Here is a 21,299-nt window from a genome sequence, read left to right on the forward strand (position 1 = left end):
ATCACCTTTCCATTTTGCATAATTATACACCCTAAACCATTCTTTGATGCGTCTCTATACACATCATACACCCCACTATCGTCTAGCAATGTAAGCACTGGTGCTGTGATTAGTTTTTGCTTCAGCATTTAGAATGCTTCCTCACACTTATCATCCCACCTCAAACTTCTTATCCTTTTTCATTAGAGTAGTCATAGGTTTAGCGATCTTAGAGAAATCTTTAACAAAACGCCTGTAATACCCTGCTAAACCTAAGAAACTCCGCACATTAGATATTGTTTTGGGTGTTAGCCAACTCTTAACAACTTCTATCTTGGCTGGGTCTACTTCTACTCCATCCTTGGACACAAAATGTCCTAAAAATGCTACCTTTTCCAACAAAAATTCACACTTAGAGAACTTTGCATAAAGGTGGTTTTCTCTCAGTGTTTGCAAAATTGCCCTTAGGTGTTCTTCATAGTCTTCTTTTCTCTTTGAGTACACCAATATGTCATTTATGAACACTGCCACAAACTTATCCATAAATTGATGAAACACCCTATTCATCAAATCCATAAAGATTGCTGGAGCATTTTTCAATCCAAATGGCATAACTGTAAACTTGTAGTGTCCATATCTTGTCCTAAATGCAATTTTAGGGATGTCCTCATCTGAAATCCTCAATTGGTGATATCCAGACCTCAAATCGATCTTTGAAAACATTGTAGCACCCTTTAATTGGTCAAACAAATCATCTATTCTTTATAGGGGATACTTATTCTTTATGGTCACCTTTTTTAATTCCCTATATTCAATGCACAACCTCATACTTCCATCTTTCTTCTTCACAAATAGAACTGGCTCTCCCCAAGGAGAAGCGCTTGGTCTAATGTATCCCTTTTCCAATAAATCCTGTAATTGCTCCTTTAACTCACTCATTTCAACAGGTGCCGTTCGATATGGTGCTTTAGATATTAGGGTTGTTCCAGGAACTTAATCTATGGTAAAGTCAATTGCCTTCTTAGGTTGCATTCCAAGAACCTCCTTTGGAAGTACATCCAGGAATTCATTGACTACTTCTATATTTTCGGGTTTTGTCACTTATTCATGATCCATATTCCTTACACTACAGAAATATACTAGATGCCCCTTCTTCATGTACTTTGCCAATTTTGCACCGATATTAACCTTGGGCACTTGGTTTCACCATGCATCCAGTAAGTTATCGATTCATTCCCATTTGTGACCATTTTCACTTTTTGCGACCGACAACTGATCTCAGCATTGTACTTACTCAACCAATCCATTCCCAAAATGAGATCAAAGTCACTCAACCCAAACTCAATGAGGTCAGACAAGAATACTTTCCCTTTTATTTCTAAAGGCACATTTCTAAAGGTTTTGGTACATTTCACTACCTCACATGTAGGAATTGTTATAGGTAGATCTACTACTTCTGATGATCTTATACAGTCTTTCAGTTTTCAAACAATGCCTTTAGAAACAAAAGAAAAAGTTGCACCAGAATCAAACAATACTTTAATAGGAATAGAGTTAATAGAAAAAGTACCAGTGATCACATCTTTCGTGGAATCTGCCTCATGCCTACTCAAAACATTCAATTTCCCTGCAGCTCCACCTTTCTGTTGATTGTTCCCACTGTAATTGTTATTGTTTTTTACCCCATTATGTTGCACTTTCTTTTTCCCAGTAAAGTTATTGTTGTTCTCCTAAAAATTCCATTGGTTTCCTATTGAATTATTGTTCTGCCGGTTCCCATTAGTATTCTTAGAGAAACATTCATACTCCCTATTCCCAAGTTTATTACAAGCGCGACAAGCAACCAGATTGCCTTCGCAATCCCTACAAGGGTGATTGTGCTTGCACCTTTTGCAAAAATAAGTCCTTCCATTCTTGTTATTCCCTTGGTTATGGTTTTTAGTTCCTCCATTGTTATTACGTCCTCCTTGACGATACCTTGGAAGTTATTATTATTGTGGAAGTTATTGTTGTTATGGTGGTACTTATGCTTCTTAAAACCATTCTGGTTTCCCTGTTGGTTATCAGAAACTTGCCCCACTTCCTTCCTCTTCTCTCTTCCGCCTTCTATCTCAGCTAACTCCTTCTTTTTCTTCTCCTCCAATGTGTAAAGGTGTGCGGCCCTTCCATATACTTCATCCAAGGTCTCAAACACTTGCCCGCACAGCTTTAACTGAAAATCAGTAGTCAAGCCACTCTCAAACTTTCTAGCCTTTTCTTTTTCTGTAGCAACAGACTCTTTAGAAAAACGAAACAACTCAATAAACTTGGTGTAGTATTCAGTTACTGACACTTTTCCATCCTAAGGTTTGAGAACTCCTCAGCTTTCTGCTTTTGTAAGAAGCTAGGGTAAAACTTATCTCTCACTTTCTCTTGGAACTTAGCCCAATTGAATCCAGGTAGTGCCCTAATTGTAGTTTCATTTTGTTGCCACCAAAGGTTAGCTTTACCCCTCAGATAGTAGGTAGCACAGCTTACTTTTGAATTTTCTAGGCATTCTACAACTCCAAACAACTTCTCAAACTCCCTCAACCAGTTTTCCAGTATGGTAGGATCAGGCTCCCCTTGATATGTTGGTGGCTTACTTTGAGCCACCTTCTTAAAAAGCTTCCCTTGTGCATCCCCATTACAAGTCGAGTTTCTTGCCAGTTGTTGGGCAACTGCTGGCAAATGCCTCACTACTTCGCTAAGTTCATTTCCCTCGTTGTTGGTACTGCTTCCCCCTGCCATCTTTCTTCTCCTGAATTAAAAGAATAACGCTCTAAATCAAATATGGTTTAGGTTAGATCCCAAGGCATACACTCACCTATTAATTAATTACCCTTAAATCATACACAATAAATTTGAAGCTAACAATTTGGGGTAATAATGCTAAACTTCCCAAAATTTGTAGCTTAGCAATTAATTATTGGTTACTAACCAACCATGCATTTAATAAAGCATCACATAAATAAATAAAAATAATTCCCATGAACCCTCAAGGCTTGAAACTATGAATTAAATTCAATTGGGGTAAGGTTTGTAAATTTGGGATATCAATACAAGATGGATAATTTGGAGATGGAACTATTTGTTGTGATTGAGACGAATTAAATTGGCAGAAAGAAGTAAAGAAATAAAGTGGAAATTTTTTTGATATAAAGGAAGAATAAAATACCGAAATAAAAATGAGTTTAATCACTTATGAATTTTCATAAGTTCACTGAATCCTTGTGGACATGCCACTTATTACTTAAACTGCAAACAATGTTAATATTGAAGATAACTAAAAGTTCCTAATGAAAAGAATTTATAGGAGTCTACTCCTTTAGAACATTGTCCCTTTTGTCAGCTGATTATTTGTAGCTTGTAGGATCGAAGTCAAAATCATCTGTCTCCTCCATTGGTTCAGGTGTCTTAGGTTCGGGTTTTACTTGTACAAACTCCCCTTTTTCCTCCTCATCAGTTGAAATGTCTATTATTATTGGAGTTGGAGGTGGATTAGGATTAGAAATTTCCATAAGTGAACTATCTCCCTCTTGTTGTTCTCCATTTTCTGCCTGATTACCCCCTGACGAAGGTGAAGAACTTTCAGACTGATGACTAGGAGGAGGATTGTTCCCTACTGGATTATCGTAGTAGTAGTCAGGGTAGGGAAGGTTTAAGTGCTGACAATGAGCTTTTTCCACTCACACGAGGTAATTATTCAGGAAAGCATAATCTAGATACCACTAGCCATAATAATCTTTGTATTTATAGTAATTTGGGATGTCTCCTGGAAGGTAAAAATCAGAAAATCTCTCTTTGACAGCAATGTAAGGAGGCTCCTCCGGAAGACAATGGACAATCATTGCTGAAATATGATCAGGGGTGTCATAAACTCTATCTCGTAAGACATTGCTCTTGTAGGAACAAAAGTATTTGGTCTTTTCTACAAAATCGTAGGGGTGTCCATTATGTTTCTTAACAAGTGATCCCATTTGAGTAAATTTGCTAGGAAAGATTTGCATCCTGTAGAGGAAAAGTTTTAGAAAAGATTTCCCTTCCCAAAGAAAATAAAATAAATAACACAATCTTTGTAGGAAATTAAGTTAAGTGTTCAATCATACAATCTTGAAAGATCACATATAATAATTCACATATTGCATGCTTTCATCAACAAACATCTAGTCATACAACATGCTTAAACACCTCAAAATAAAATTATGCACATAGGAAAGAAATTAAATTCTAGCCTATATGCCCTTTCTTTTCCTACCCAAGCTCACCAACATGTTATTAAAAGCTTTTAAAACATAATCCTTACCTCAATCCTTGCTTCTTGCACAATGAACAAACTAAAAATATTTTTACCCTGCTTAAAAAAAAATTCGAAATCAAAGGGAAGCAGGGCCAATATTTTGGCCCTAATAAAAAAATAAAAATTCGGACGCCCCTTATAAAAATAAAATTTCGGATGCCCCTTAAAAAAAATTCGGACCATATTAAATAATAAAAAAAAATTCGGTCCTTCTTTAAAATAAAATCAAAACAAAATTAACACTGCAAAATTAAATAAGCACTTGGCCAAGTTTAAAACATAGTAAAAAAAAACGTTTTCGGGTTAGTGGTAATTAAAAATCTCAACCAAAGCTCTGATACCACTATGTAACACCCTAGAAATTCCTTTCCTTTAAATACCTATTCTACTCTTTAAAAATACGATTTAGGAATATCTAAGACATTACTGCCACCGTGAAAACACTTCAAGCAACTATCAAAGATACGCAATGGAAGACTTAAAATCAAAAACCGTTTAACACGGTCAACTCAAAAGTCATCCAAACGAAAGTAAAGTTAAAATCAAATCAAACGAAGTCAAATATAAGTCTACCTACAACATTGAACTATTAGAGGCCCTTATTAAAAACCGAACCGAATCCAAAACTTAACATTAGTTCCACATATAAATAATATCATAAATAAGTAAAGCATAAAACACATCGTAACTAATGAAAACTAGCATGATTTGCTCTTCACTCATGCCCTGTCATGAATATGCTTCAATACCTGAAAAGCTTATCTCTACTTGTTTCCACTACTCTCCATTAAAAAGGGTTATCATAGGGCCAAGATAAAGACATGGCCAAAACACACACACACAAACACATGGAATCAGCAAAGTTGAGTACATAAGCGTAAATAAACACACTAACATGCTTTCACCTATCAACACACACTTTCCTCAATGCACCTGTTTACAAGAACACACAACATTCAACAAGACTTTTCAACTAGACCACTAAATAGTTTATTTAGCGTTGATCACGCATCAAACGGGTTTCCAACTCTACCTCCCCCAAATAAATTGAGGTTAACTGACACGGGAGCTAACCGTGCCAGCACAAAACCACACATAGGTGGCGGAATTCCAGCGCATAATGATCACGTGTTTGATAGGTCGTTAAGCTACTACCCTAACCAAATTAATCATTTATAATACCTAAACCTACACTAAACTAGTTAGTGGCAAGTAAAGGGTCGAACCACTAGGGAAGCACGCTAATTCAACATAAAATATCACTAATGCAAGAGTGAAAAGGGGATTGTTTTTGTTGGTTTCGTTGACTAAGAACACTAAAACTACAAATAAGAAAGAAAATGATGATTAAAATCAATAGAAAATGACGCTAGGGATACGGGGGTGTCCAATATGATTAGAAAGAGGAGAATAATGGTGATTATCATGAAACATATGCCAAAGAACACAAGATTCTACCTAAACGACTCATTCTCATGCAATAGTCTAGGCAAATCAATGAAAGAGGTCTACACTAATAAGGATCATTCTCATGCATCCTATTAGTTACAATCAAATCAAGAGAATAAAGAAGCACAATCCATAAAAACTCCACTTTAATAACTCATTCTCATGCAATCATTAAAATAGAGATGATCCTAATCTAGTTCAAATCACTTTCATGCATTTAAACTAGAAAACATCAAATAGAGTGCAACAATAATCCCAAGCTAATAAAAATCATGTCTTTCATCAATATATGGCATAAGTTCAATCCAACCATCATCATTCATCCAATATCAAATCATATCTTCCACCCCCTTCCCCTAGTTAAAAGTTTAGCCTAGAGAAGGGAGATTAAACATAATATCAAAACTAGAAATAAACTCAAGAAACTCAAAACAAAACATGATTAAAATCATTGAAATCAATAACAACTAGATAAGCTAATAAGATTGACAAGAATAAGTAACAATAAAACAAATAAATAATACTAAAGGAAAGGAGAAGAGATTACTAAAGAAAGGATTAATGAAAGATGAAAACTTGGATTCTTGCTTGATTAATGGAAGATTAAAACTTAAGCAAAGTTGAATACCAATCTATTTTCTCTCTCTAGATTAGGCTAATGTTCTATGGAATTAGTACTCAGTGTCCTCTATTACAAAGAGTCCCCTCTATATATATGTGGCTCCCCCAAAAGAAAGAGACTTGGACAACAATGCGCAAAGAAATCAGAAACCCAGCCGTGCGCGCCGGCACACGATATATGCGCGCCCGCGCAGTAGATGTGTGCGCCCTCTCAGCGTAGTGCGCAGCCGCAACTTTGAGGGTACGGGAAAATCAAGCGCGCCCGCACAATAGGCCTGCGCTCGCGCAACAGGTCGCGCTCCCGCACAGAAGCCGCACAACAAGTCGCGCAAACTCTCTGGTTAGGCTCTATTTCTTCAGCATGGCTGCGCGGGTTTTGACAGGGTTGCGCCCCCGCACAGCCAAAGGTGCGCGCCCGCACATCAACTGCACAACACCCCGCGCACAATAGTTAGCTTGTCTTCTTGATATCCTCTTTCTTTCGGCACATAATACCTAAAAAACAAAAGCATGGAAATCAAAATAAAAACAAAGCGAGAAGACTAAGAAAAGGGAAGATAAAAGAGAAAAGAAAAGAGGAAGCAAAACTAAGTAAAAATACTTAGAAAAAGGGCCAAACAAGTGCAAATGAGGGGAGAATCCTTAGAGAAAAAGAATAAAAGAGTGGCATAAATTCCACTCATCAAAATCCCCCACACTTGCCTCTTGCTTGTCCTCAAGCAAGGAAAACTGGCACTACTACAAAATCTAGAAAAAGGACCCTTAAGAAAAGACCCGTCATCTTAAATATAGGTCTGTTTGATGTACGAGATCTAATATTAGAGATAACGGGTCTCTAACATGCATTAGGTCCCACTACTTTTATTAGACGAGAGATATGAGATCCGTTGCTAAACATGACGGGTCTGTAAAATGCACTAGGGCCCACTACTATGCGGTGGAAAAAAACAATGGATAGATAAGAGACCGAATTCTAGACTGAACGGATCTCTTACCTTCTTTATTTCTTGTATTCCGAGATTTTATTTCCTCAACTTTTTAAGTCATTTCTCTCTTTCCTTCTCTCTCTAAATTCTTTGTTATCAACGCCCCTTTTCTTTTAAGCTCATGAAATCACCTTCATTATTCTATCACCTTTACTAATTTCACCTTAAAACATTTTAATTTCCCCTCGGCACAAGAATGAAATCATCTTTATTATCCTATCATCTTTAAAGCTCATATTTTGAAATCATCTTCATTATTCTATCATCTTATAATTGGCACTGACTTGATTAATGTAGCGTATTTTTTAATGAAAGTGTTTGCCCTTGGCACCATAATGAAGATCTTTTCAAGATCAGGAGTTTTTATTTTAAAAAGGTCCAAATTTTTTGAGAAAGGGGAAACGCATTGTGGTTGTTGCTGTCATGGCGGCAATAGTAGCAACTAGTTTAGAAATTTTGATTTGTCTTAGATCTACATCAATTTTGTCAACACAGATTCAAGAGGTAACTAGTAAACTACACAACTACTCTTTAATTTTATTATTTGTTATATTGCTAATTCATTCACTGAATTTCATACTTTTTTTTCGTTTAAGTAAGATTCTAGATTAGGCTTTTAATGGTGAAGAGGAATTTGGTTCGTTAGAGGAGATCTAGCGTTTGATTTCATTTTTGTTAATATGTTAATAGTTTAATTCGTTTTTTGCTAAATCTGGTGGGTTTGTTTTTTATTTTTTCACTAATATCCCTATTCTATGTTAATTTCTCTCTTTTGCCCTTTTGGTTAGTTAAGATTTTTTTTAATTGAATTTTTTTGGTGGAATTTCTTTGATACATCAAGAGTAATTAAAATGGGCAAAAGCCAGTTGGAGCTCAAATTGATAGAGTGAAGAGATTATATATGCATTTTAATTTGCATTTTTTTGCTTAGTTATTTTCATTATTGAGTGATTCTTGTTAATAAATAATTTGGTATGCATGTATTGTATAACTGGGTTTCATTTGTTTCATTGTATGCAGGCACTAACATTTTAATGAAATTTCATTGCAGATTACAATGATGAGTTTGGATTTATCGAGCTGAGGAACGAGGATTACAAATAAGACATGTGATCTCCACCAACAATTTATTAGTTCATGCTTTACTTAGCTTGTTAATTTTGATTTAAGTGAGTTTAACCTTGTAGATTTCAATTTCATTTAATGTGTACTTGAAATTTTAATTAGCTTACTATTCGTATAATTTTTTAATATCAAATTTTACCAATTTTAATCTAGTTACAATTCTGCCAATATTAATGGAGCATAATATTTAAAATTTCAAATATCAATTTTCAATTTCAATTTCAAATTCGAAATAACAAAATTATAAACGCGCTCCGAACCATTTTTGTTTCCAAAAAACCTATATGTAAGAGACCCCCTATCTATAATATGGGGTCTCTTATATTTTACAAACAGATCTGGCTTCTGTAACGACGGGTCTTTTTCATGCAACAAACAGACCCCATTCTATAGTAACGGGTCTCGTTCAATGTTTAATTTTAATTCACTTTATCAACATAACAGACCCCATCTCTGAAGCAACGGGTCTTTTCTTTTTTAAAAAAGACCACATTATTTGGACGGGTCTCTTTATCAAACAGACCCCTGAGATAGAGACCCGTCTAAGAGTGGTCTCTAAGGTAGTTTTGGATGGGTCTCTTTGCCTTTTTTTGTAGTAGTGCGGAACAAAAAGACAAACACAACAAACATAACATGACAAGGTTTTAGCAAAACCAATCAAGCCTCAAGGTAATGGAATGCTCAATTTGGACTTACATGCAAATAAATGCACCAAAGAATACTTATCTTTCTTAATTCAAAGAGGGAAAACACGTTCCAAGATGCTCAAGGTTGAAAAAGACAAACCTAAGCTAAGCGTAGAGAGCTAATGATTTCATTCTCCGCCCTAGCCCCAACCAAGACGGTCCGCGTTCTCTCCTCTAGCTTCAATTCATCCCCTAGCTAGCTCCTCATGGTCCCTCGAGGGAATCGGAAAAAGAAATTTTTATGTGGACTCATAAGGTTATCCCGACATCTCAACTATGCATACTCTCTCCATAGGGTTGAAATCTATCTCCCTCCACCGTTCTTTGACCACGCCCCTCTAGAATCCAAGGGTCTTAAGTAGGGTTGTAATGTCATGGCTAGGGGTTATGGTTGGAAACAATTTGAAAATTTTGGTGGCAATTCTTAAGTTAAGCGTAAGAGTGGTCATCTCTCAAGAACATCCTAAGAATTGAACCTATTATCAAACTTACAACCTTTCAAAACAAACCACACCACATTACTTCAATCCTTTTCAATTTTTTTTTTTTTTTGCTTGGTTTTCATGAGTTTCAACGTTCTTGCCAAACCTTTTTGCGTACTCTTTTCATGAATAATCTTTCAAAACCTTATTTGAACCAAATTACACAACTTTCTTGCTCAATTTCAACATTATCAAACTCGAACCTCATAAGCCAATGCTTCACTAACTACAAGGGTTGGTAGAACATAGGCCGATAGGTTTGTAATATGGCTAAGTCAAGAAAGGGGAAATAAGGCTCAAATTGGTTAGCAAGAGGGTGAATGTAAAAATGAAAACCAAATTTGTAACAAAACACAAAGAAAACAAAGAAAAATGAGAAGAAATGCCCTCTTCCTCCTCTAGAGTTATATGGTCACGATCTTGGGAGCTAGATGCCAACACAAAGATTAAGACATGCATAGTTAAGGATCCTAAATGCCGCTCACAAGAATGATGAAGGCTTGAACAAATGACGCTCACACAAGATAAGAAATATAGAAAATACTAACCAAGGGAATCCTATCCACCATAGAGAGCAACACCATCTTACCACTTTCCCGTGAACTAAGGGTTCAAACGTCCTCAAAAGTTCTAAACCGGGGTACCTTAGCTTACAATGTGTCTAACTCAACCCAAAGCATTCTCAAACCATGTAAACTCTCACCAACTAGGAAGATAAGCATTCAAAGACACATCGAGGCAAACCAATCCAAAAGAGTGAGCAAATTACACATCAAAAATCATTTCAAATTGTTATAATTATGCTTGTAACACAAAAAGGGGAAAACAAAACAAAAGAAAGAGGAAGAAATAAAAAAAGGTTCACATATGAGGCATATAATCCAATAAAATCTCAATCGTCATACAAGTAATCGTTCGATAACAAAATCAACGATCCCAGGTTCCATGGAACCAAAAGCAAACATCCTCGAACCATTCAACTTCTTCCTAAGCTAAACCTAAGCTAAACACCCAAAGAAAAAGAAAATAAAATAGAGGAAAGGTCTCACCAAATGCCGCTTGAAATGAAGACAAGATAAATTATGCAATCTCACCGAGGGGGGCTCGATTTGCCCCTTAACTTCCTTTATCTCCATTTCCAAGCTTGAAAAGTGAGCCAAAATGAAAGAAACGACTGAGATGAAACAAAAATAAAATAAAAAAGTTAAAAATCAAAGAAAGAACTAAGAATTTAAACAAAATAAAGAAATAGAATTAAAATAAAATAAACTAACAAAAATTTGGATTAAGGGAAGTTTGGACTATCGGGAGTTTGGATTTTTCTTCATGGGAGTGCCATCACCTACACAAACACTTGAAAATTCATAAGCAAAAACTTATCAAAATCACCCAGGGACATCATTAACGCAATCAAGAAGATAAATCAACATCAAAACATGATAAAACCAACCGAACCATGAGAGCTCTACCACCTACAATGAAACCCCCCCCCCCACACTAGCAGGATGACAAGCCTTCCCCCACACTATAAAAAAAACATCCCTTTGCCTCTTACACACCCCCTAAACTAAAACAATGCACCGTCCGCGGTGCGTCAAATTAAAACATTGGGAGGGGGCAAATGGGAGAAATAAAGAACAAGGGGGGCTAGTGGCCACTAGGGGCGGCTTCGTCATCATCTCCATCATCCTCGGTGTCGTAAGAGAAACCGTCCGGAGGGATGCCGTGTGGGACCCAAACACCGGTGTGACCCGGAGGCCAACCATAGTGACCTCGGAAGAGGTCTTGTTGCCATTGAGGCAACGGGTCGAAAGGGGCGGGAAGCTGAAGAGGGGAAGGGTGGGTAGGGTCGACATATGGATAGTTGGGGTCACCCCTAAAATCGCTCCCCCCGGGGGCACGATAATCGTACCCGGTTTCCGTCAGGTAGTCTACCTAGGAAACACCGTGGGAGGAGGGCCCTTGCCAATAGGGCTAAGTAGGTTGTGATCCCTGCCACCCAGGGACCGGGCCTTGATGGGGTGGCTAATAGGGGTAATTTACCAGGGGGGTGACCTCACCCCTATCCACGGCCGCACCATAAAGAGCTTGGGTTTGCATAAACATACCATGTTGGTTCTCCATTAGGCTCTGCATGCCAAGTTGCACGCTCATCATTTGTTGCTCAAGGCTACTCATGCCTTGATGCTGTTGCTGTTGCTGTTGTTGTTGCTGATGATGTTGTTGTTGCGGTTGTTGGTTCTACTGTTGCTGTTGTTGTTGTTGTTACTGTTGTTGTTGTTGTTGCTGCTGTTGTTGTTGTTGTTGGTCGACTTCCATATTCCTTGCGCCACCCAGAGCAGTGGGTAGCACACCATTGTCTCGCGGAATTCTCAATACATTCCTTGCGTCCCGCTCCAAGGATGTACGGCTGGGGTAAGACAAGATACAATGGTGCTCGCGGTCAACCATCCAGGCATGAAAATTGTTGGCATCTGAAGTTCCTTGGAGGAACCCCGACCTTCTCATTTGTTGTATGTCAATGAATAAATCTTTCTCGGCCCCAATTTAAATGCACGAGGGGAAGAAGCGTTCATAGTTAAGCTTCTTGGCAATCCTTGTAATCATCCCACCGAGGGCAATTTCTCTCATCTTGTGACCCGACTTGATTGCCTCGCAGCACACGACGAACCAGTACCCCATATTGAGCCGCCCTTTCAATTCCTCCCTATTGGAAACCCGCAAAGTAAATAGCTCTTCATGCGAGAGCTTACTCAAGTCCTGCTTGCTAAACACCGCAAACCCCAGAATGCGGTTTAGAATACGGAGCACAGGGTGGATAATATGGTTGGCCACCGAATACCTAGTGTTGAACTCTTCAAAATCGGTAATCTTTTGCCACCATCTAAATGCATCGTACTCAGGGAATAGGTTCAATGAAGGGGCAAGGAGGTCCGCCTCGGGGTTCAAATCAAGCAATACATTAAGATCACTAAGATTCATAGTGTGCTGGTTGTTGAACAGTTGAAAGGAAATTTGGAAGTCGTTCCCATAAAGCTCCTTTTCAAAAGAGGCCAAGAATTCGAAGGTGGGCTCCTTATATGTTCCGAATTGATGCTTGATGAACTCACTCATCCCTAAGTTGTCAAGGAGCGACCTTATATCATCGTCAATCCCCAAAGCTCTCATGGAGCGTTGATCATAGTGTCTGGAGGGATTTAACTTTTGTCCGTGAAGGTCGTTAAAGAACGTAGCATGGACCTTGTTCAAGAATCTCAATCTAGGGAGAACATTTGGTCCTTGAGTTTGAGTTTGTTGACTACTCGGTTCCTCAACCCTTAACCTGGGCTCCTTTCTGCTCTTCCTTTTGCTCATTATGTTCTCAAGCAATACAAACAACCCAACCAAAAGGAGAACTCCCTTCGAACTCAACCAATAACTGGAAAACAACAACAACAACCCAAGTCTTAACAATCTGCAAAAGGGTTAGTACTATGATAAGTGACTTTTATGTCACTTTTAGGGTGTTTATTGAGTCGCTTTTCGGCTTATTTTACAGTAATTTAGCCCATTTTGTTCTTTATTTCTTTTATTTGCTTATTCTCGTCTTTTATCTTTATTTTGAGTATTTTAGTAGTCTTTAATAGTTTTTAGTTAATAATTCCTAGTTTCTCTCATTTTCTTATTTTATTTTATTTTCATATTTGTTTTCTTTATTTTATTTTATTTAATTTCTTTTGATTTTATTTTTTAGTTATTTTATTTTATTTTATCTTTATCTTATTCTATTTTATATGTCAATCTACCCTCGTGATTGTTTTTGGTTGTAGGTGTGTTCAGGTTGATGCTCCGTTTTCATGTTCAAATCAAGTTTGGTGTTCGGGATTAAGTCGTGTCAAATTTCACAATTCAAAACCTTCCAAGCCATCATAGTTGCTGCCACCTAAACCTTCACCACACCCTTAACTATCCTACACCACCCCAACAACCACCTCTAGCCACACATTCACCAGCGCACAACCATCCCAACAACATCCACCCAACACCAACAACCTCCACAGCCGCCAAAACCGCCAGCAACAATCCCAATTACAGCAACAACGCTGCCCCTGCACTCCAACCTCACGCAGCACCGTCACACACTCACCAAACCACCACCAATCTACCACCAAAAACCACCCCGCAACAATTACTACAGCCAACACCCCGCAATAACCAATTAACCACCATTTCACACCCCCTGAACCACCGTCCACCAAAACCCGTATCAACCAACACCAACACCACCGCAACAACCGATTCCCCTGCTCCCTCACTTCACACAACAACATGAAGCACCTTCAGCCACCCAAACCGAGCACCAACTGACACCAATTCACCTCATCCAACAACCAATACACCACCAAACTCACCTCCAACAGACCACCGTCAGCCACCAAAACAACAACAACAATTGCAGCCGCAATTCGCCCAACACCAAAACTCATAGAGCAACCAATTCGCGGCCGCGCATCCCTGTTAGAAAGCACACAAATTGGAGTCCAAAATCAGAGTTGAGGCAGTAGCTTTGCGCGACTTGTGCGCAACTTCTGTGCGAGCGCGCAAATGTGGGTCAATCCTGAGCTTTTCACGTGATTTTAATGAAAATCGGACAGCCACGATTCCTTCGATTAGTCCAAAGGCCGAGAATTTGGTATGCTAGATGATGATAATGTTGATGAACGGTGATGATGTTGTTTGGATGATGGTTGATGATGGAGTGAAAGCAGCCAAATTCGAAAGGGAAGAAGAAAAGGTGGTCTGTTGGTTTTCGTGGGTTTGGGTGGGAGTTTTGGGGGTTTTTGGGTTTATTTCTCCATTTCTTTTTTTTTTTTATTTTATTTTATTTTAGTTTTGTTTTTTTGTATTTAGTTTTAATTAGTTTTATTTATTTTATTTTATTTTTATTTAACTTGTATTATAAATACCCCTTTTGGGGTTATTTTCACACAACTTTCAATCAACATTTTATTTTAGATAGTTTAGATTAGTTTAGCCTTTATTTTCTCTCTCTTAGGGTTAGTTTAGGAGTAGTGTAGAGAGAGAAAGCTTGGATTTCCATGGAGTTTTTGAGAGGTTGAAGAAGCAACTTTGTGGAACTTCTTCTCATCTATTCAATGAGCATTTTCTAACTTTCTCTCATCTTTATTTTTTTGCTTAATTCTTAGTTTTTGCTTTTTGTTTATTGATTTGAGTAGATTAATTAGTTTGTTTGTTTAATCTTATTTTTATTATTATTTTACCTTCTTTTCCATGTATTTCTTCATTATGTTAGCTTAGGTTTTGTTTTAGGGAATTGGATGAAGGTTATATTAATGAATTGAATGATTGATTGTGATTAGTATGAAATTGTTTCTTGATTATTGTGTATGGGGTATGCTTCTATGGATTAGAATCTTTCTAGCTAATCGATTGTATGCTCTTAATTGTGCTTTTAATCAATTGTGCGAGAGTGAGTTGGCTGAGAGCCCTAAATTCTTCCATACCTTTGCTAGGCTAGTTACACGAGAGTGAATTAGTTTAGTAGGATAATTAACATGCTTAATTGTGCGAGAGTGAGTTAAATGTGTTGATGTTCCTAATCGAGGTCAATTTCATCTATTTGTATGATGTTTTTTAATACATTAATGTGATTGGATTCCACTTTCCCTAGTTTTAGTTGTTTGTTCTTAGTCGTGTTAGTTTAACCTCTCTTTATCTCACGACCTTTCCTAGTAGTCTAGTTGGCACAAATTAATACACTTAGTCCTTTTGGGTTCGACCCTTTACTTGCCACTAACTAGCTAGTTTAGTGTAAGTTTAGGTATTATAAATTTCTAATTTGGTTAGGGTTAGTAGTCCCAACGACCTACTTATACCTGCGATCAAATTTTGGCGCCGTTGCCGGGGACTAAGGCGTTCATTAGTTTGTGTATTATTTGATTTTTTTTGCTTTTCTTTGTTCTTGTATATTATTTGATTTTGTTTGCTTTTCTTTGTTTTTTGTATAAAAATGGCATGCTTATCTTTTCCTCAATTTGATGGTGAACTCTTCTATGCTTACTTTGAAAAACTAGATGGTTTTCTTAGTTACCATGGGTATGGTTTTCTTAGTTACCATGGGTGTTCTCTTAGTGATGCTTGTGGTATAGCTTATTGGGGCATGAATGAGTATACTAGGGGAATGGTTGAGGACATGAATAATGGTAGATTTTGTCATTTGTCTATGCATGATGCTTGGGATTTCTTCACATGGCTTGCTAGGAATTCTTTAGATAGAGAGTCTCATGTTTCTTGTTTTGATTCTCAATGCCAAGATTCTTTTAATTTTTGCATGAATTCTCTTGATACTTCTTATGTGCCTTGTGATGATCCAAGTATGCAAATTGACACCTTTCCCCCTTATGCTCATTTTGATGAGGTTTGTGCTAATTTTGATGATGTGCAATTTGACTTTGATCATGAACCTCAACCCAATAACATTGATGCCCAAATTCTCTCTCAAATGCAATATCTCACTAAACAATTCCAAGAGCTTCAAGAGGAACAAAAGTTGAGCGAAGTGAGGCTTTCCCAAGTGATGAGTGCTATGTTTGATTTAGATGGACGTGAGGCAACTCACTTGGAGTGTGAGAATGTTGTTGAGGATGATGTAGGGCAAGGGTGTGAAGGTGAGCGAAGATTTTCTTGTGATGAGAGGATTTTTGAGGATTTTGATCCTTTTCATTCCCCATTTGAGCTTGATTGCCATCCTTCCCCTTATTCACCCCCTTTGAGAGCTTCCCTTGGTGAGGATGTGAGTGGGCCATCTTCATGTTTGAATGAGGGAGTTCATGAGGATGATGATGGTGAGTTTGAGAAATCAAATGAGATTGAGAGTCCCTTGAGTAATGGTGTGAGAGTTGTGAATGAAGAAAATGTCGATTTTGAGGATTTCAACCCCCTTCCCCATCTTGATGAGTCTACCTTGCATGTTGGTGACCCTTCCATCCATGAGTCTTTGGACTCATTTGAGGTTATGGCTAGTATGTTCATTGAAGGTGTAACAAATCATTATAGCCTTTTGAGAGAGTTCATTGGCAATGCTTCATGGGAAAGTGATGAGTTTGAGAGAAACCTTTATCCTTTCATGCATGGTTTAGAGACTCTAGGCTTTGAGGATCTTGAGGGAGTTGTTGTTCATCGTTGTGATAGAGAGGAGGATGAGGTTGTTTCTATTGGAGAGTTTTTGTTTGAGGGAGATGTGAGTCATGAGTGTTCTTTTGAGGATTCTATGATTGATTTTCATGCCCGCATTGGTGATGTGAGGCTTTGTGAGACCATTGTTTCTCCTCCCCTTCCTCATGTCCCTTTCTCAGGGAAATTTGACCACATCTCCTACTATCCCATGTTCCTCCCTTCTTTTGTCAAAGAGCCTATTGAGGACCTTCTCTTGTTTGATGAGACTTTTCCTTTTCATCCTCCTATTATTGAGGAAATGGGTGATTGTGCCACCCAAAAAGATTTTGAGGAGGTTTTGCTATTTTATTCTTTTCCTTATTTTTCTTCTTCTTTCTCTTCTTATTTTCTTGATTTTTCTTTTGATTTTTCTTCCTTCTTTTGGCATCTTCCTCCTCACTTACGTGCAATAATCTTGTTGCACGTCCTCCTTCCTTCATTTGCCTACTTGTCATCCTATGAAATGTAAGGTAGTGCATTTGATAAGCTCTTGCGTTCGGTGCAATATTATTTACTAGAGCGGTCTCGCTTGGACATTAAACAAGCCTTTCTCGGGAAGTAACCCGAGGTTTTTATTGCTTTCATTTTCTTTTCTTTGTAGATTAGATTTTCTCTCATGGAAATGTTTGTGTGCTTTTTTTTTGCTAGGTACATAACTTGATATACACTTATGCATTGGTTTGGATCAAGAATCAAGGAAGTTTAACGCCTATTTTTGCTCGCATATGGAAATCAAGATTCAATTCAAGAGGAAATTGGCTTTGAAAGGTTAAATTGGTTCATTTGCGGGTGTTTACACCCACCAATATCCGGTAATATCTTTCCTAGCTCTTTCTCTAATGGTTGGTGACTCGTTGGACTTGTGTTGGTTTGTTGGATTGATTTCTTTCTTTTCCCCTCCCATGGATTATTTGGTTTATATTTGAGTATATTGTCTCACTCAAGGTTTGGGGGAGGGTATTCTATCATGTTTGGTGGGATGTTGATTCATTTATGCCATGCACTTATATGCATTTCCATGTCTTTTCTTTTTTTTTTTTGAAAAATCCAAAACGATTTTTGTTTACTTTCAAGGTAATTTTGGCAAAATGTGTTTTTTTTGTTCTTATTTTGGACATTTTGTTTTGGAAATTGAATCCTTGAATGTTTTTCTTCCTAAGTGTTAAATGTATGCACGGTTTGAGAGTGTCATTGGTTGACTCTAGGATACTATATGCTAAGGTAGTCGGGTTAAGAACTTTTAGGGGTCCATGAAGCCTTAGTTCACAGGAATGTGGTAAGATGGAGTTGCTCTCTATAGAGGATTTGAAACCCTTGGTTGGTATTTGTTTGGTTATAATCCCTTGTGAGCTTTATTTTTTCTAGCCTTCATCACGTTGTTGAGCGGCTATTTAGGATCCTTGACTATGCATGTCTTAATCCTTGTTTTGACCTCTAGCTCCCAAGATCGTGACCGAGCCACTCTAGGGGAGGAAAAGGGCACCTTTTCTCATTTTTCTTTATCTTCTTTTTATCTTGTTACAAATTTGGTTTTCTATTTTGCATCGACCTACTTATTAACCAATTTGAGCCTAATGTTTCCCGCTCTTGTTTAAACCGCGTTACAAACCTAATGGCCTATGTTTACCAACCCTTTTAGTTAGTGAAGCATTGATTGGCATGTGAGGTTTGAGTTTTGAGAGTGTTTAAATTTAACAAGACATTTTGTGAATTGGTTTAAGTACGGTATTGAAAGTTGAGCTTGAAAAGAAAATGCAAAAAAGTTAGAGAAGAAAGATGCAATTTAAGAAAATCAAATGAAGTTTCAAGAAAAAGCCGTCAATAGTTAAAAAAAAAGGAAAGGACATTAAATAAAAGCTAAACAAAAAAAAAAACAAAAAAAAAAACAAAAAAATAGATAAAAATTGAAAAGAAACAAAAAACACAAAAATATTTTAGTTTGGTTTCGTTTTCTTCCCTAGTTTAAGCATTGAGGACAATGTTTCGTTCAAGCTTGGGGGGGGAGCGTTGCTTCGTTTTTGGTATATATTGTGTTAGTGTTGAATAAGCTTGGGGGAGATCGCATTATTGGTATTTTTGTTTGATATTTTGTGACTTTTTTAGTTTGTTTTTGAGAGTAGGCCCTCTTTTGCTTCACTTAGGAAATACCACAAAAATTTTCAAAATTTTACCCCGCCTTAACCCTTAGCCTTACGTTATAACCCAATAAAAGACATTTAGACTTTAGTGGGGTTAGGTCAAAGAACGGTGGAGGGAGATAGACTTCAAACCTATGGAGAGAGTATGCATAGTTGAGATGTCGGGATTACCTTCTCAAAGATTTTCATTTCTTTACCTTTTTTCCGGTTCCTTCGTGGAATCATAAGAAACTAGCTTAAGGGTTGATTTGAAGCTAGTGGAGAGAATGTGGCCCGATTGGTTGGGGCTAGGGTGGATTGTGTCCCCATTAGTTCTCTATGCTTAGCATATGTTATGTTTCAATCAACCATTGACATCTTGGAACGTGCATACATCTTTCTATTTAGAAAGGTTTGCATTAATTGGTGCTTGTTCCTATCTCTCGTCCAAATATGAACTTTGTGTTTTCTTTCTCTTTTTATGTTTCTTTTTCTTTTCTTTTTATTGCCTTGCCTTGGTTTTTGTTTAGAGTTGTGGGTTAAACTCTTAGGACACCCTCACGAGAGCACACTCGTCCTCTAGGGCGATCTAGGGGTTTAAAGGGCCTGTCTTTAGTTGCTAAAATTGACCGTGATTCCTACGAAAGTGAGTTAGTGTACATTCTTGTCTCCTTTAGTGTCTTAGATTTGCTTTAATAAATCACTCTCCTTCTCTCGTGTTTCATGTTAATTTGCTCGAGGACGAGCAAAAGGTTAGCTTGGGGGAGTTTGATAAGTGACTTTTATGTCACTTTTAGGGTGTTTATTGAGTCACTTTCCGGCTTATTTTACAATAATTTAGCCCATTTTGTTCTTTATTTCTTTTATTTGCTTATTCTCGTCTTTTATCTTTATTTTGAGTACTTTAGTAGTTTTTAATAGTTTTTAGTTTATTTTCGTATTTTTACTTAATAATTCCTAGTTTCTCTCATTTTCTTATTTTATTTTATTTTCATCTTTGTTTTCTTTATTTTATTTTATTTGATTTTGTTTGATTTTATTTTTTAGTTATTTTATTTTATTTTATCTTTATTTTATTCTATTTTATATGTCAATCTACCCTCGTGATTGTTTTTGGTTGTAGGTGTATTCAGGTTCATGCTCCGTTTTCATGTTCAAATCAAGTTTGATGTTCGGGATTGAGTCGTGTCAAATTTCACAATTCAAAACCTTCCAACCCATCATAATTGCTTCCACCTAAACCTTCACCACACCCTTAACCATCCTACACCACCCCAACAACCACCTCTAGCCACACATTCACCAGCGCACTACCATCCCAACCACATTCACCCAACACCAACAACCTCCACAGCCGCCAAAACCGCCAGCAATAATCCCAATTACAGCAGCAAAGCTGCCCCTGCACTCCAACCTCCCGCAGCACCGTCACACACTCAAAGAACCACCACCAATATCACATTCAATCTACCACCAAAAACCACCCCGCAACAATTACTACATCCAACACCCCGCAATAACTAATTAACCACCATTTCACACCCCCTGAACCACTGTCCACCAAAACCCGTATCAACCAAAACCAACACCACCGCAACAACCGATTCCCCTGCTCCCTCACTTCACGCAACAACAACAACCACCTTCAGCCACCCAAACCGAGCACCAACTGACACCAATTTACCTCATCCAACAACCAATACACCACCAAACTCAACTCCAATAGACCACCGTCAGCCACCAAAACAACAACAACAATTGCAGCCGCAATTCGCCCAACACCCAAACTCATAGAGCAACCAATTCGCGGCCACGCAGCCCTGTCAGAAAGCGCACAAATTGGAGTCCAAAATCAGAGTTGAGGCAGTAGCTTTGCGCGACCTGTGCGCGACTTCTATGCGGGCGCGCAAATGTGGGTCAATCACGAGGTTTTCACGTGATTTTAATGAAAATCGGACGGCCACGATTCCTTCGATTAATCCAAAGGCCGAGAATTTGGTGATGCTAGATGATAATAATGTTGATGAACGGTGATAATGTTGTTTGGATGATGGTTGATGATGGAGTGAAAGCAGCCAAATTCGAAAGGGAAGAAGAAGAGGTGGTCTGTTGGTTTTCGTGGGTTTGGGTGGGAATTTTGGGGGTTTTTGGGTTTATTTCTCCATTTCTTTTTCTTTTATTTTATTTTATTTTAGTTTTGTTTTTTTGTATTTAGTTTTAATTAGTTTTATTTATTTTATTTTATTTTTATTTAACTTGTATTATAAATACCCCCTTTGGGGTTATTTTCACACAACTTTCAATCAACATTTTATTTTATA

The 21,299-nt window shown here is 37.6% G+C and overlaps 1 protein-coding gene across 1 annotated transcript; it reads right to left on the reverse strand.

The window, feature by feature from the left end:
* Window positions 1-150: 150 nt before the first annotated feature.
* Window positions 151-2,748, reverse strand: LOC145636926 (uncharacterized). Its single transcript, XM_081688459.1, has 3 exons — window positions 2,386-2,748; window positions 1,808-2,320; window positions 151-369 (listed from the first exon to the last, which is right to left on the reverse strand). Exons 1-3 carry the CDS (start codon window positions 2,746-2,748, stop codon window positions 151-153), a joined length of 1,095 nt encoding a protein of 364 aa, XP_081544585.1.
* Window positions 2,749-21,299: the final 18,551 nt, after the last annotated feature.

Source organism: Chenopodium album, chromosome 6 (assembly GCF_948465745.1).
Source record: "Chenopodium album chromosome 6, dcCheAlbu1.1, whole genome shotgun sequence".
Classification (NCBI taxonomy): domain Eukaryota; kingdom Viridiplantae; phylum Streptophyta; class Magnoliopsida; order Caryophyllales; family Amaranthaceae; genus Chenopodium; species Chenopodium album.